A 15700-nucleotide genomic window follows, 5' to 3' on the forward strand; every position below is an offset into this window, starting at 1 on the left:
AATGCTTCAAGATTTTCAGCCTGTACCCCTCATTTAGCTTCGAGATCACCCTCGGGATTGGGTGCTTGTTTCAGACTTCAATGCTTGGCATCCTCTTTTTTTGACTTCTCAAACACAGTTGCCAATATATACTGGGTTCTCTTGCCTCTCCCTTGGATTACAGTACGGGCAATATGAGGCGCAATGCAAGGTGGTGGAGGGGTAGACTGCGTCACCTCTGGAATTGGAAACTCCCTCTTCGCCAACAGGTTTTTCATTGGAGGATAGTTGTGGGTGTTTTTCCTTTTCGCGCACTTGTGGCTCGAAGGCATATTGGGCCACCTACGTGTCATTGATGCTTAGTTGCTCGGGAATGGTGGCTCATATATTTTGGCATTGTCAAAGAGTCACGAGATTTTCTTATTTTTTGGAGAGGATCTTGCAGGATCGCTTTCCAACTGCGTCTTTGGTAGGCTATTTTGGCTGTTTGGATTTGTTAGAAACATGGTGAAGAGAGAGGGTGTGAGGAAATGAAGCTTGAATGAAGACATGAAGAAGGCTATATCATGACAAGTGAAGTCTTTATATAGGCTACACACTCACACACTAGCACCGACTGCATATGGGATAAGTCCCACGATGACATGTGGCACTCACACACATAGACTAGCACCAGATCACGTAGTACTACACACCAATACTTCACACAACCACACTGTTTGGCTATGATATCTCCAACAACCCCCTTCAGAGCAAAGAGTGAGAGACTCAACACGCAAAGAGAAGACCGATCCCCCCTCCACTGCAATACCGCAAAGAGTAAGTCCAATTATCCACCAACACCTCCGGTGTGATAGTGACTTCTTAGTCAGCTTGCGACCGGCAAGGGCAAACCATCACTCGTCATCCCCCTTACTTTGAACTGGGTGGTCAATACCGTCGAACCAAAGTTTAAAGTTAAAAAAAAAAAGCAGACAATCATTTTTGGGGGACAACCCAGGACAGAGTATTTCTTATTGACTCCAAATACATTCACTTTAGAGGGACAACTCAAGGGTGAGAACGTTTATTTGACTCAACACAAACACACATAGCATAGGGGCCTAGAAAGCCCAACCCTAGTCAAATGGATCCTCGTCGTCAAGAGAGAGGCCGTGAACCTTTGCTCTAGGGGCTCTTCAGGTTCAGCTTGTTCTTCATCCAAAAGATTCGCATGATGCTTCTCTTATTCTTGTTCTTTCTTCTTGAAGCATGGGCTTCAATGTGTCCTTTCCTCTTGCAAAACCTGCAAATATGTTCTTGTTAGTCTTCCATTTATTGGAAGCAAATGCATGATTAACAAGAGAGGCAAGAGCGGCTTCCTTATTGTGACGGTCCTTCTCAATGAGGAGTTCCACCATATCATCAAACGTGGTAGTGGCAAGACGAAGGACTTAAAGAGTGTGCTCAAAGCAAGAAATTCCATGCATTCTCTTCATAAGGACAACCATCTTATCTTTATCATCAGGTACACTTTTCAAACTTGAGAGCTGTTGAACAAGAGATTGAAACCGGGCTAGATGATCACTCAACTCATCACTCTCTTCCATTTTCATATCATAAAACTTGAGCTTTAGAAAGACTTTGGAGTTGGTGATTTTATTACCAAACAAGGTCTCGAGGCGACTCCAAATCTGCTTAGCTGTTGACTTGAAATCCACATGATGGATGAGCGAGTCGGTCAAGCAAAGACCAATGAGGGAAATGGCTTTAGCATTCTACTGCTTCCAAATCCTTTGATGTTGTTGATCAAGTAAGTCAACTTGGTCATCCTTAACAACATCCCAAACACCTTCATGCATAAGGAGCAGCTGCATTTTGGTTTGCCATGTGGGAAAACCTTTCCCCTTAGACTTCTCCAGAAGGATAGAACGTGAAGATGAGGAAGTCATGATTGAAGAGGACTTTGTGAAGGCAGGAAGCAAGTTGAGATGAAAACCAACAATCTCCTTGTGTGCAAAAGAACGGATATAAATGCCTAGAGATGCCCCAAATATGAACCCGAATCTGAGAGCAGCAAAGATATTCCTCAAAATTTGTAAAGCAGCTCAGCAGAATAGTCCAAAGTACACCGAGGTGCTTCAACACGGGTGTGGTTGTACCAAAACGGAACAGCAGGTGTCTGAAGGGAAAGTTGGCTCCCCAGAACAGCTCCGAATGCTATAGCAGTTATCTGATGCAGAAGACAGCTAATGTAGATGTGTTGAAGGGCCCAAAGCAACTCAAAAATGCCTCTATTGAAGGTGGTTATGCAGCAGCAGCCTCAGAACAAGTCGGAAATAACCTCAAAACCTCGAATAGGCCGTTGGCTCTGTTGTAGCAGCTGTAGAGGGACTCAAATGAAGGCGTCTAGCTATGAGGAAAGAGGCGGCAATGGAGGGAGGAAGGAATGAAAGGGTGGCTGGCTATGGAGAAGGCGAAAATAGAGACTAATGACTACAAGGAGGAGGCATAATAGAGGCGGAAATGAGGCGACTGAGAGGAGGCAGCATAGACGAAATTAGGGCTAGGGCCGAAAGGATGATGACGTGGCAAGGCGGATTAGGGCAGGACTGACTTGCTTTGATACCATGTTAGAAACATGGTGGAGAGAAAGAAAGAAAGAAAGAAAGAAATATTAACGTCCGCGGAAGGCCTCGCGGGCCTATGGGACAAAGTACGGAATCAAGTAGCTCATACAGACCAGTGTGGGCCGGTGCAAAGGGCTCACTAAGGCCCTTGCTGAGTACTAAGATACTATACTAGTACAAGGTAGAATAGCAAAGTATAAATGCAAAATGAGAGTGACATGAAGATATCAAGTGCTCAGAGCTAGAGTCCCAAGTGCCTGGACCGGCCGTATGTATCCAGGCTCCATGATGACTCTTTGATGAGATGCAAAGAGCTCACGTATCTGCATTTGTCGCGATGTCTCCCGTGGTGGTGGAGAACGTGGTCTCCTCGATCTCTGGATCCGATGGGCTATGTCAAGAGTGATGCCTCGCCTCGCGGTTGATCTCCCTTAGGGAGAGCTGAGATAGGTCGAATCTCGATCATGTGTGCTCTGGTCGTTTGTTGCGCCGTGTACGGTCTGTGTCCCCCTCGTCTGGCAATGCTATGTCGGCTACCTCCGCTGTTCCATATATCTCTCATGTCAACTAGCTCCTCGTCCTCCGTCCCAGAGTGCCTTGGGGCCGAGTCAAATGCATAGAAATTTGTGACCTGTCTCTGCGCTCAATCTACCTCAGTACCCTGTGGTGCGGTGGTCCCATCCTCCTGTTCTCTGATATGTCGTAGTAGTATCTCCTTGTGTCGTCGCATCTCCATCAGGTAGTCCTGGAAGTGGATCAATCGTGAGAGAGGGCCAAAGCCGTATCCCTCTTGAAAAATGCAGTGGTAGCGCCCTCTGATCTCATAGTAGGTTGGGCAAACACACAAAAAGTGCTCCTCTATCTCGACCGTCCCCATCGTGCACAACCTGCAAGTCCGTTGCTCTCTGGGTATGCGTGCAGCTCTCCCTGTCTCGATCCTCAGTTGATGGGACGAGACCCGCATCTGTCCGATGGCAATCCTCAGTGCGTGTGAGACTCCTCTGTCGTCGAAATATTGAGGTCTGATGATGAGCTCATCTTTCGATACTCTCAGAAAATGGTCATAGTAGAGCTAGGTCTTGGTGGGGAACTCTTGGTCCCCCCCCCCCCCCAAAGTGCAAGATGTGTGGAGCTGGAGGAGATCTAACCGTATGATGCGGTTAATCTCATCTCGTGGGATCGACTCGAGCGGGGCATCCATGCTATACTGAAACGGGGGAAGCCGATCCATTTGAATCTCGTGACTGGCGAACCATGCGGTGGTGCGTGCAAACCATGCGGTAGCTGCCCCACTCTCAGATAGTCGTGTGGAGGACTCTAGTGCCAATCTCGGAAGTCTCTCACGAGGTAGGTCCCAAACTCTGTGGAGGAAAGTCACTGTTTGAAAGATGGCATCAACCTGGAGAGGGGTCATGGCAAACTCTGCCTGTACTATCTGATGGAGGACCGAGGGCTTACTCCGAATCATCCTAATCTCTTCCACTCTGCTGCTGACATATCACACCTCAAAAACAGTGCCGCATACATGGCGGTCGGCTTCACACTAGTGTCGAAAAGCCAACACTTCGTCGGTGGATCCTGGAAGTGCGCCTGGAAGCACTGTCGCTCTAGTCGGGCCAAGGCACCATGCCCTCGTGAGTCGTGCTCTGGCTGCGTGGGTCATCGTAAAAATTGGCCCTGTGAAGATTGCACCCGAGTATGTGTAGGACTGCACAATCTCCACTGGCTGACTCTGGTATGTAAAAGCTATGCCGGTGAAGCATTGTGTAGGAGGGGTTGAAGATCATGACCTTGGTCTTCCCAAGGTTAGCCATCAGGTCTCTCTCTCTGCAGAACAACTCTTCTCTGTAGTCCCTCTGTCGAAGATGATAGGAGGACTATGTCATCCGCATATAATAGAATCTGTATCATCAAGTCTGCTAGTGGTGCTCCCTCGCCTCCTATGCGGTCTATGAAAGATGTAATCTCATCAATGTAGAGTTCGAAGAGAGTCAGTGAGAGAGGGCACCCTTGCTTTACTCTGATCGTGCTCTCAATCCAGTCTGATAGGCCTCCTGGGGCACGAACTCTCCCTCTAACGGACTCGTATAGGCTCACCACTCCCCAGATCAAAACCTTTGGAATCTGCATATCCTGTAGTCTCTTGATCATGTGGGATCGCGGGACAATGTCGAAGGCCTTCCGAAAGTCTACAAAACAAGCGTAGGCTTTATGGCGTCTCGACCTCGCCTCCTCAATGATAGCCCTCAAGGTGAAGATGTTGTCTAGAGTGTAGTGCTGTCTTCGGAAGCTTGCCTGTCCTAAAGCACGTTGCCCATGTGCCTCTGTATGACTATTGATCTCCCTCTCCAGTATCGATCCATAGATCTTGGCCAGCGTGTGGCCAATCATGAGAGTGCGATAGTTCCCAGTATCCATGGCGTCGCCTGCTTTGTGTATCGGTACTATGGTGGTGGTACTCCATGAGGGTGGGAAGCCGTGACATTAGGCGTGGTTGAACATCTGTGCTAGTACCGGAGCCAAGACATCCTGTCCATGATCAAAGTGCTCAGTCCGTAGTCCCTCATGGTCCTATGCTCTCCAGTTAAGAAGCCGGATGAGTGCAGCCCGCACATTCTGTGCAGTGAACAAGTGGCAAGTGGTAGGCCGGGGCATAGTGGACATATTAGGTGGTGTTTGCATTAGGACATCATAAAGAGTGCATGCATAAGTGTGCCAAACACTTGGGTCTGTGATGGGTGTAGGTGGCTTCCCCTCCAATAGAAGCCCCCATCCAATGGTGGGATCCCCTCTCGAAATGAATTGATCACTTCGTCCATTCTATGGATGAGGAAGGCCCGTCGCTTACGACGTGTCAGTCGTCGTGAAATCCATTGTGCCTCGGGTGATGTCAAGTGGCCAAGGGCTAGCTTGCGTGTGAGGTGAGCTCTCATCTCTCTGCACTCATCATCATACCAGGGATTTTGTGGCATCTTCCCTAGTGAGGCACGTGCAGATCGAGTCATGGGGAAAGACTTGATGGCTGCGTCCCAGACTACCGTGGAAAGGGTGTCTGAGGTGTGGGTGAGGTCTACAGCATCTCCAAGTAGTAGGGCTGGAAGTCCCTTCGCCAAGTTGCTCACATAGATGGGGTCCAGGGTGCGATCAAAGTGAACCTGTACACGAGTGCGTGCAGGGGGGACCCTCTTTGTGGTTGGCATAGTGGTAGAGATACAAAAGGCTAGGTACGAGTGATCAGCCCCGAGTGGGGGAGGGGGCACAATGAAGTCGTCTATCCGTGAGGTAAAGGTAAGGGGACCCAAGAGGTAGTCCACTGTGCTTGTCCCTCCGCCATGCGGGAAACAAGTGAGACTGCCAGATGATGGCCATCTCTGTAGACCATTATAAATGATCAAATCATGAACAGCCCCTAGCTCAAGTAGATGCTGTCCATACTCTTTTATGTGTGGTGCATCTGCAGAATGTCTCACTATCTCGAGCTCAGCTACATCTAATTCTGGTACTATGAGGGAATGTGTTACAAAGTCCAGTAGGCCCACCTGCCTATTACCTGTGCGTGCATTGAAGTCACCAAGAAGAAGGATGTCCCCTTGCCTGGAGAATTTGGTGATATCATCTTGAATCGACTCATATGGACTGTGCCCTTTTGTGGTGACCTCACGTGCATAGGATGAGGTATCTGGATGGAAATAGCACACTACTATAAGAATCGGTCGTGCGCTTGGTAGCTGGACTCGTATCCACATGTGTCGCGCATGCTCCTCTCTCCGTGCCATTGATATGAGAGGTCTCATGTGTGATCTAAAGAGGATAGCCACTCCCCTTGAACCCTGCACACCAGTGTCTCTCCTCGTCTCCTTCCTATGAGATGACCCCCATGTATATCCTGTCACGGTGGGCAATCCTCTCTCGGGGCTCTCATGTGTCTCAGTGTAGAAGACCATATCTTTGTCAGTGTATGGTCTGGTCCAGGTGGTTTCTCGGAGACAGAGTGTGCCATTGCAGTTCCACACTGCAAGTCTCAGTCCACTTTGTGTCCCTCTGGTCCGGCACCGTCACAATTCACCCTCCTCTTTCTCTTCCTTTCCTTCCTTCTCCCCCCGGTCTTGATCTCCTCTCTCTCAGATGATCACTCTACCATCTCTGTATGCAGCCCATTTCCCTGCTTCTCTTGCTGCCATGACGTGTACCATACCTTCCCTCCGGTGTTCTTGCTGTAGGAGGTTGAGGTTATCGTCCAGGTAGATCCGGGTTCCTTTCAAGGTCACCCTTGTGCTCATGAGGGTCTTCCTATCCATGGCTGTTCGTAGCTTCATCACAAGTGGCCTTGTGGGTGCATTGGGCTTACCAACTCTCCAAGCTGTCTCACATGTCAGGTTCACACCCATTTTGGTGAACAATGCATTTGCATCTGCCATAGGGGTATCTCCTACTGTGAGGCCTCGGACTAAGACATTTAGGGATTTACATTTTCTCCTTTTATCCTCCTCTAGAGCATCTGAAATGAACTCTTTCTTGGGGACTGCAGTGACTTTCTTGATCACGTTGCTCCATTCTAGAATTGCAGCCTCTCCTTTCTTGATTTTCTGGGCGAATTCAGCGTGTTTACCCTTCATAGTGTCTTGCACGGATGCCAAGTGTTTTCTGAGTTTTTCATTCTCAGATTTCAGTTCATTTATAATCCTGCATCCTTCTTCTGATGTCCCCTTTGCCCCTTTGATCTGCCTCATTTGTTCCTCGATGATATTCAGCTCCTCGTGTAGGGATGGTTGAAGCTCCCCTTCATCTCCGTGTCTTTGCTTTCAATTCTGCATTCTCATCTTGAAGACTAATCACCTGAGCTTCCAAACTCTCTATCTTGGATGTAAGGAAACTATTTTTCACGTCCATTACCCACATCATATCCATCTGCATTTTCCCAATTTCTTTTGCCCATTTTGCATGCATTTCTTCTTTCCACCCCTCCATGGCATCATTCATCTGAGCACGTATGTTTGAAAGCTCATCCTTCTTGCATTCTTCAAGTTTCTTTTGTAGGCATTCAATTTCAGCGTCCTGTAGCTTACATACCTCTTTGATAGTGGATGGCATACTTTGACATTCCCATCTTCTACTTTCTGCCCTTTGGTCCAGATTATGCTGTATTTTCTGTCCTTGTCCCCTCTAGTTTTCTGATCGGGTGAGCTTTCCATAGCCTCTCCCCTTTCTCTGGTATTTTTTACTGATTTTTCTGCTTTTTTCTGCTTTTTCCTACTCTTTGGGCTGCCCACCACCTAAGGGCTGCCCATAACAGTCTTTCTTGATTTGATTCTTGATTTCTTGCAGGTCAGGAGCTGGTTGGAGCAGAGGTATAGGGTTGGAGTGGAGACATGGGCCCTGTTTTGATGGCTGTAAGGGGGCCTGTGTACTCTGTTTTGGTGGCAGCCCCTTGACGTTGGCAGGCTTGGAGCGGCTTGAGCTCAAGCATTAGGTACGGGGGGGGCCTAGTAGCTCGTGCGGTCTGCGCAGGCCCTTGTGGCCTGCATTGCTCTACCTAACAGAGGTCAGGGGTGGCGCATGGTGGCGAAACAGGTGGCGTGGGTGGCGCAGCTGCTCTAGGTGTCCCGGTGGCCTGGAATCAGTCGTGCAGCGACAAGGAGTCCACGCGGGGGCTAGGAGACAGCCCATGGGGCTGGGAGAGATCCCGCATCAGTCGAGGGTCTTGAGGGAGGCTGGTGCAGCAGCCAGCAGTCCGTCGGAGGTACAGCCTGCCCGACTTGGAGAACCCACAGGGTTGGGAGAAGGTAGGCGGGGGGGGGGGAGTGTAAACTACTCGGTGCTTTCTATCAGTTCAGACAATGGATTTTGCAGAGGCGTTTGAATGAAATGATTGCCAGTTGCCAAACACATATACTTGAACTTAAGAGATTGCAATTAAGCTGTAATTAGGACTTATACAGCTTAAACACAAAGTGACATCATTGGAAATTGCAATATGATTGAGGGGCCAAGACGGTCCCCCCCCCCCTTCCCCCCCCCTTATCCAGGCTCACTTTATTCTTGAAAATGGAGATACAAGACCAAGGTGCAATGCACCTTCCAAACTGATGAACTCAGTGAAAGCCTAGGACCTAGATACAAGACTCAAGAGCATATATACAAGGTAGACAATAGAAAGGAGGATTCCAAGCTCAGGTTTCAACTCTTGGCTTGCCTAATCCACAAGGAAGAAGCTTGCAACAATCACCACTTACATCCAACATTAGAAGCAAGCACTAGTTTCTAGAAAGATAGTAGAAACAACATGAATTAGTGCTGTAAATGAGATAAACTTGACAATACAGACTCCCTTCGTGACTTGACCCTTTTGTAGATGAAGTCCTTGATGCCTCTGAAGCTCCCTTGGGTGAGGAGAGTGTGGAAATGGGGCTGGAATGAGAACAGCTCAGAAAAACAGCCTGTAGGCTAGAGAGAGAAAGCCTTTATGGAGTGATAGCTGTAGAGAGAGAGAGTGCCAATACTGACCCCAAGGGAGGGGATCTAAGAGAGGAGCTGCTGCTGTTTCAGAGGTGCAGAGAAAGGCAGATTTTTGCAAGGGGAAGGGGCTGGAACAGTAGAGAGAGAAATTCTGCAGTAGAGAGAGAAAGACTGCAGCAGGAGAGAGAAAGGGGCTGTGGCTGCTCTAGGCTAGGAGAAGGAGAGAGGATGCTGCTGCTGTTCCAGAAGAGCTGAGAGGGGGCAGATTTCTGAAGAGGAGGGGTTGGAGCTTGGAACTATAGAGAGAGAGTGTGCTAATGTAGAGAGAGAAAGTGCTGCTGAGGTGAGAGAATGGCCTGGGGAGATGGCTGCACCCAAGGAGCTGGAGAGGTTCTGTTGCATCAACCAAAAGGAGGGAGAAGAAAAGTGACGAATTTTCTTCATGTAGGGAATGAAGGGGAGAGGCCTTCTTTTATAGGCTCAGCCCCCTCCTCCCCCCCCCCCCCAAGCCTAGAGTGGAAGGTGGACACTTGTCCCAGATTTTTGGTGGGCTGCAGTCTCAAAGAGGACAGTCCACAACCTGTCCCAAATCTACCAGATTTGGAGCCAGACACTTGGCTTGCATGCTTGCCATGCATGCTGACCTGCCAGCTCAGATTCCATGTGTCAGTCTGCCACGTGTCACTCCCAAAAACCTAAAAATTTCAAAGTTATCAGAATTCAATTTTGATCGCACCCACAAGTTCCTAACAGCTTGGACTATCTACTGACGTACTCTAAGGTCATAATTGAGTCATATTGAGCTCATTTTTTTATCGTTTGATTTTGTATCTCCATTACTCTTGGCATGCTACCAGGCCCACACCCAAAGCTCAGGGGACATTCTCTTGAATGGTTCCTAGGTCAGTATGCAATTTGTGCATTTGATTGGTCCCATGTTTGGATACTCAGGTGGGGTGTGGTTTCCAGATGTCCCTCTCAAGGAGAGGTCATCACTCTTGTGGGTCACTAATGCCCATAACCCCAAGCAAGGGGGTCCACCCTCCAATGCTAGACCTAGTTCCCATTGACCGTAATTGTACAGTAGGAAAACATTTCATTACATGTTGAAGAAGCAGGATGACAGGGACAGACAGCCCGTAGGACTGGGTGGGGGAGGGAGGGAGGTTGGGCGGAGAGGCTAGGAGAGAGAGAGAGAAGGTTAGGGTGTGAGGAAATGAAGCTTAAATGAAGACATGAAGAAGGCTTTCATTCATTCATCAAGTATATCATGACAAGTGAAGTACAAGCCTTTATATAGGCTACACACTCACACACTAGCACCTAGTGCATATGGGATGAGTCCCATGATGACACGTGGCACTCACACATGACTCACACACATAGACTTATTAGTACTAGATCACCTAGTACTGGCAACACTTAACTTTTCCTTCAATGTGGCCCAAATTAAAATCCCATTCAGTTGGATGCCAGTGTCCAAAACTGGAAGTAGTCAACTTCGAAATCAAGTGGCACATCATAGCAGCCCATGGCTGGTTACCCTGTGGAAATTCCAGCATCATCTTTCGCTTATGTGCCAAAACGTGAATGTGAGTATTTAAAATGTTCAGACCAACATGCATTTTTGGCGAGCAGAGGCGCTCCATAGAAATTAATCTAATGCTCTTACGGCCATGCTTGGAGCGCCAAAAAGTTTCCATAAGAGGTGGACATGAGAGATTGAATATCCTTCTTGGTAAGCATCACTAGAGGCAAGAAGAACTGTATGTAAGCACAACTAAAACGGATTGCACGATTCGGAGACGAACATGAAGTGGCCAGCTGGCCAGCTTCCAATATTCTAGCTTCTTTTAAAGCTTTTCAAGCACCTAACCTATTTGTTGCGGACGAGTTACCATCCAGCCAAAAGGATAACCCATATGCAGAACAAACTGGTTGGGCAATACAATTTCACCAGGCCATAGAGAAGAATGCCAGTCTTTAGCATGTAAATGCAGAAGCTTCAATTTTTGAAAATTTACCTGCAAGCCAGCACTCATGAGTTGTGAAAGACCCTGCTCAGTATTTTTGGGTGTGAAGAAGGAATCATCTATATAAGCTTGTGCAAGCATGGGATTTTGGCCATATATGTCTAATCCATGCAAGGCATCAGTGTCTACAAGGTAATCTATATACCGAAGCATCGGATGTGTAGCTATTGCGTGTAGCAGTGCGCTTAGTGGGCATCCTTGTCTCATTGATCGATGCAAAACCCAGCGATCAGAAATGTCATCAGATATTTTGAAGGCATCTTTATTGTCCGAGTATAATCAATATATAACATACTGAATTTTATCGCCAAAGCCCAAGCACTGCATCGTTTGAGATATAAAGTCCCATTGTACAGTGTCAAATGCTTTGGCGATGTTTACTTGCAGCAGAAACACATCTTGTTGTGTGTACTTTGCGTATTCTATCCCAATATAAGCATTGGCAATGTTATTAGTAATATGGCGACGAGGTATGAAGCCATATTGGGTAGGATGCCTAAAGTAATTGTGTGTGTGCATATGTTGCTGTATTGCAGCAGAATTCCTAAAGCTATATGTGTCCATGTTTTTTTAACTCAGTCTACCCCCACCATTTCCTAGTCATCCAAGTGGCGTTTTGGATAGGTTTCAAGTCTCAGAGGTTTCCTGCATGGAAACGTTTCATGCAACTTAGCTTCCACCATCTTTCCACACTACTGTCCCCAAGCAACTCAGAAAATATATTCACGTGTGGTCTTCCCACAATCTCAGATAGGCATTAGTTTACTATCCATGATGTTCTCAAAAGCAAAGTCAAGCAGTCTTGAAGGCCTCTGCAAACAACCAAACACAGCAACTTTGGGATGGTCCACTGACCATGCAACACCCGTTTGATATTAAACACTCACTTGTGCCAACAGGTCAATGATGATTTCAAAAGTTAGGGCATCGGTCTGCATCAAAAGCCCTTTCTGAATCACCTAATTTAATAGTCAAACTGACTCATTTAGCATGCTGCGCACATTCAAACTGTTGACTGTGTAATGGTTTCGAGCTGGATAATGACCTCCGTTAATGCCCCCGACTGCTGATGCGTCAATGCCCTCATAATGGTATTTATTGTGCAAAGTGATATACCAAAATCTCTGACAATCTTCTTTAAATCTGGCTTCAAAACACCAAAAACCACTCTCTTTTCACGCATGTTCAAGCTCCCATGAAATTCCAATTGGAATTTGCAGAAATGCCATTTGCCGTCCTGCCATAATTTCCATTGCCAAACAGAATCCTCCCACTATTTATTCACAAAGCATATTCCCTGATATCTCCCATGATTCTCTCAAGGGCTTATACCTCCCACAATCTTCCCACATGGCTCTTTTCACACTGACCTATCTCAGCCTCACACTTGTCAGTCCTTTCTTTCCAATCCGTCAATCCTAAAAATCAGTGTGAAGGATCACACCTACCCCACGATTCCTTCATGCATCAGGCGTCGCAACTGTCGAGCGATTTAATAACTTGGAGTGGGATTTCCGATTACCATACCATCGATCTTCAGAGCCTGCACTCTTTCATTTCTCAGCAATCCTTGAGGAACTGCTCGTGCATATATGTGAGCCGACTTTCCAATTTGAAGGCTTTTGAGTGACGCAGGTCCCTCTTTCAGCAACAAACCACCATGTACATCGATCGTGAGGCAGTGCACTTCTGTTTGGTCCAAGATTACTTTCACGTGCAATTCATTTGCCTTCCTTTCTTTGCTATCAGTCAGTAGATGCCTTCAACACTGGGACTTTCTCTTCCTGTTTGGTCAAAGCATTTGCCCTTGAGCTGCGATTTCCTCTCTCCCACCATGACTTGGAGCCTCCGTGCTCACGCTATACGGTTCCCCCTCCCTCTGTGACCTCGAGCTTTTACGCTCACCGCACTTGAAATGATGATGGATTTCCAATTTGGCGCTGAATTTCCTACTGTATTAGAGGATGCAAGTGGGGGTGAAGGAGAGAGGTGAGACCAAAACAGCACTGTCCTTCCATTTGATGAAACTGTGTCTGTATAGTACACCGAGAGTCTCGACGTGAGATACTCCTAGAAAACAATCACTCAATCTGTTCTTCTACATCCGCGCCATGAGATCTCCCTTCACGCTCACCTCCTCTCTCTAGAATTTTCCACTTCCTTATCCTCTAGACATTTCTTTTTTCATTTACACCCCACCTTAGCCCTTTAAAATCTAACTGCTCTACCCCCCACCCCCCCAGGGACACAACCATACGAGACATTTATTTACATATCTCCACTCTCCATCTTCCGGATTCTTGTCGCATCTTGAAGCTTACGGAGTTCCCCATCGTCCTCTGGACTCCATGGCAAAGTGGAGTTACATCTTTGCACATTAGAGAACCCTTTTGCACTAGCTATGTCGTGGAGTTGATGGTATTTAACATTGAACCAAATTGTTGTCAGGTTTTGATGTTTAATAACATTAAAATATTTGCCTGTTCATCACAGAGCTACAATTTGTTTCCTGAGTTTTGTTATAAAACTTAAACCATTCCTCTTCTAGATCAACTATACTGTTTTTTTCTAGAGCGCATTGCATTTTAGTAGACAATTCAATGTGTTATTGTATAACTTCATGTTTCAATTTTGAAATTTACACCATTCCTCTTGGAATCAACTATAATCTTTAGAATTCAGGATGTTGTTTTCTGCAAAGCATTACATTTCTAGTAGACACTTCAATGTGGTAGTGCAACTTTATGGTCCAAGTATATAATTTCTTGTAGCCTGTGACTTGAATGATTGGGAATGCTCTACAACAATGTAAAGCTGGGAAATTTCATTTTATTTTTTCATAATGGTCTTCTGATGCAACTATTTGTGGGCGTCTTTTCTAAAGTTTCAAATGAATGATCATATCATATAAATGCAGGAAAGTATCATGCCTTCTTTTTCGAGGGAAGGCTCAGGCATTGAATCAACTATCTCTAAAGAAAAACATCAGGCAAGCACAGAGATCAAGCAGGTTGTAAACACCAGCCCATGGTTGACACCCATTGAGAAGCTTGATATGCCCGGAGCAGTAGAAGGATCTCTTAAATCGTCAATTTTATATCCTAGAGAAAGGAGAAATGATTTTATTAGCGCACCAGATAGCCCAATAATTCATGGGGATGTTTTTCATCATCTCCATGGAAAACAGGGACTTTCCCCTAAAGATTTTACAGGTGCCTTGAACACTGGATCATGGAAGGCAGATGACCAGCTCGGGGAGAGTGTCTGTGTTCATCTCGAAATTTCTGCAATTCAAGGAGATCCTCAGATGACTTTGGAGTCAGATATGTCTCCTGACGAGGGAAAATCATGCATGGATTGTTCAAGTAACATCTCGCACAGCTATCCCATAGTAGAGACCCTGCATAGTGGATCAAGCATTGTAAACTTGAACAGTACAACCTCTTCACTCGTATTTGCAGGATTGGGATTCCAAAGGACAGAGAGTGATGGTTATGAAGCATCAGAGGGTGAAAGCACTGGTAGCAGTGCGAATCAGTTTCCAATGGCCACTGACAGGGGTACCCTGCAAATCATGAAGGGACATCAAAGTGATGCAGAGGAAACAGCCATTGGGCATCTAGGTAATATGATTTTCCCTAATGCGTCTGAGGCTCTGACAACAGCATCTCAGGTTTTTCTCATCAATGAAATAGTTTCATCTCCCTCCCAGACAGAGTCTCCCTGATGTGTCCTGATGATAATTCTGGATGAAGATATGCAAGCTCAACTGGCAGGTGTCTTGGACCGTAATAATAGGATGAAGCAACTGCAAGGGAGGCAGGCCAGAGCCCTAGTAGTAGTCATGAAGGGTTGTGGCCCCCCAACGTACAATGAAAAATTGTAATATGATTATTGAGACAGTTATGCCTACATGCAGGCTTTAGTGTTCCTGATAGGAATCTAAACAATGCATTGAGTTGTACAATAATTAATTTGTATCCTTGGCCCATCAAATTAGTGTTCTGGTCTTATGACTGCTGTTTTTTTACTCATTCAATTTTCTAGCGTACTGGTGCCATCTGTGTGACTTTTCTGTATCACCACAAAAACTTGTTTGATTGTTGAGCTACATGTCCAAAGTTTTAAATTATAATTTTTGTTTCTAGTCAAAAATTGAGTAACAACTAATCTTTCAAGCCAGCACATTTGTAGTTGCTCTCTCTCTCTCTACAGATTCAGAGTAGATATTCCATGAAAGGCAGCTTTCCAGATCTTTGTTCCTAACACGTTCTGATTTCGTAAGTGTTGCATAATATGCAAGGCGATCATATAGTTCCGAAAGGATGGTACATGAGGGCCAACTGTCACAAAGGCTGAGAATAAACGTAAAAAGAGTGTGGAAGCCCCCATGGGAGAGACGATGGAAACACCAAGGCAATCTTGTATGACTTGGGCTCACTTTCCATGAGTGGGAAGCTCTTACTCAAGATCCAAGACGAGAAAGGACTCTTCTTTTAATCCTCGTGAGATGATGAACATTGCATGTGATAACATCGAAACACTACGAATGCTCACTTGTACTTGCACTTCAAATACAAAATTTGCAATATCATGTGAAATGTTTCTTAAGTGTTAACTATC

At 46.3% G+C, this 15700-nt stretch overlaps 1 protein-coding gene across 7 annotated transcripts in view; it reads left to right on the forward strand.

Moving 5' to 3' along the window:
* LOC147889017 (putative protein S-acyltransferase 22) overlaps window positions 1-15076 on the forward strand; it is a 61950-nt gene extending 46874 nt beyond the window's left edge. For all 7 annotated transcript variants that reach the window (XM_087393032.1, XM_087393037.1, XM_087393034.1 and 4 more), the window contains one exon: window positions 13995-15076. In XM_087393032.1, coding sequence (XP_087249158.1) covers window positions 13995-14804 — 810 coding nt within the window. In that variant the 3' untranslated portion in view covers window positions 14805-15076. The remainder of the gene's footprint in view (window positions 1-13994) is intronic.
* Window positions 15077-15700: the final 624 nt, after the last annotated feature.

This window comes from Dipteris shenzhenensis, chromosome 21 (genome assembly GCF_047967505.1).
Source record: "Dipteris shenzhenensis isolate YYH24624 ecotype China chromosome 21, Dip_SZ_1.0, whole genome shotgun sequence".
In the NCBI taxonomy this organism is placed as follows: domain Eukaryota; kingdom Viridiplantae; phylum Streptophyta; class Polypodiopsida; order Gleicheniales; family Dipteridaceae; genus Dipteris; species Dipteris shenzhenensis.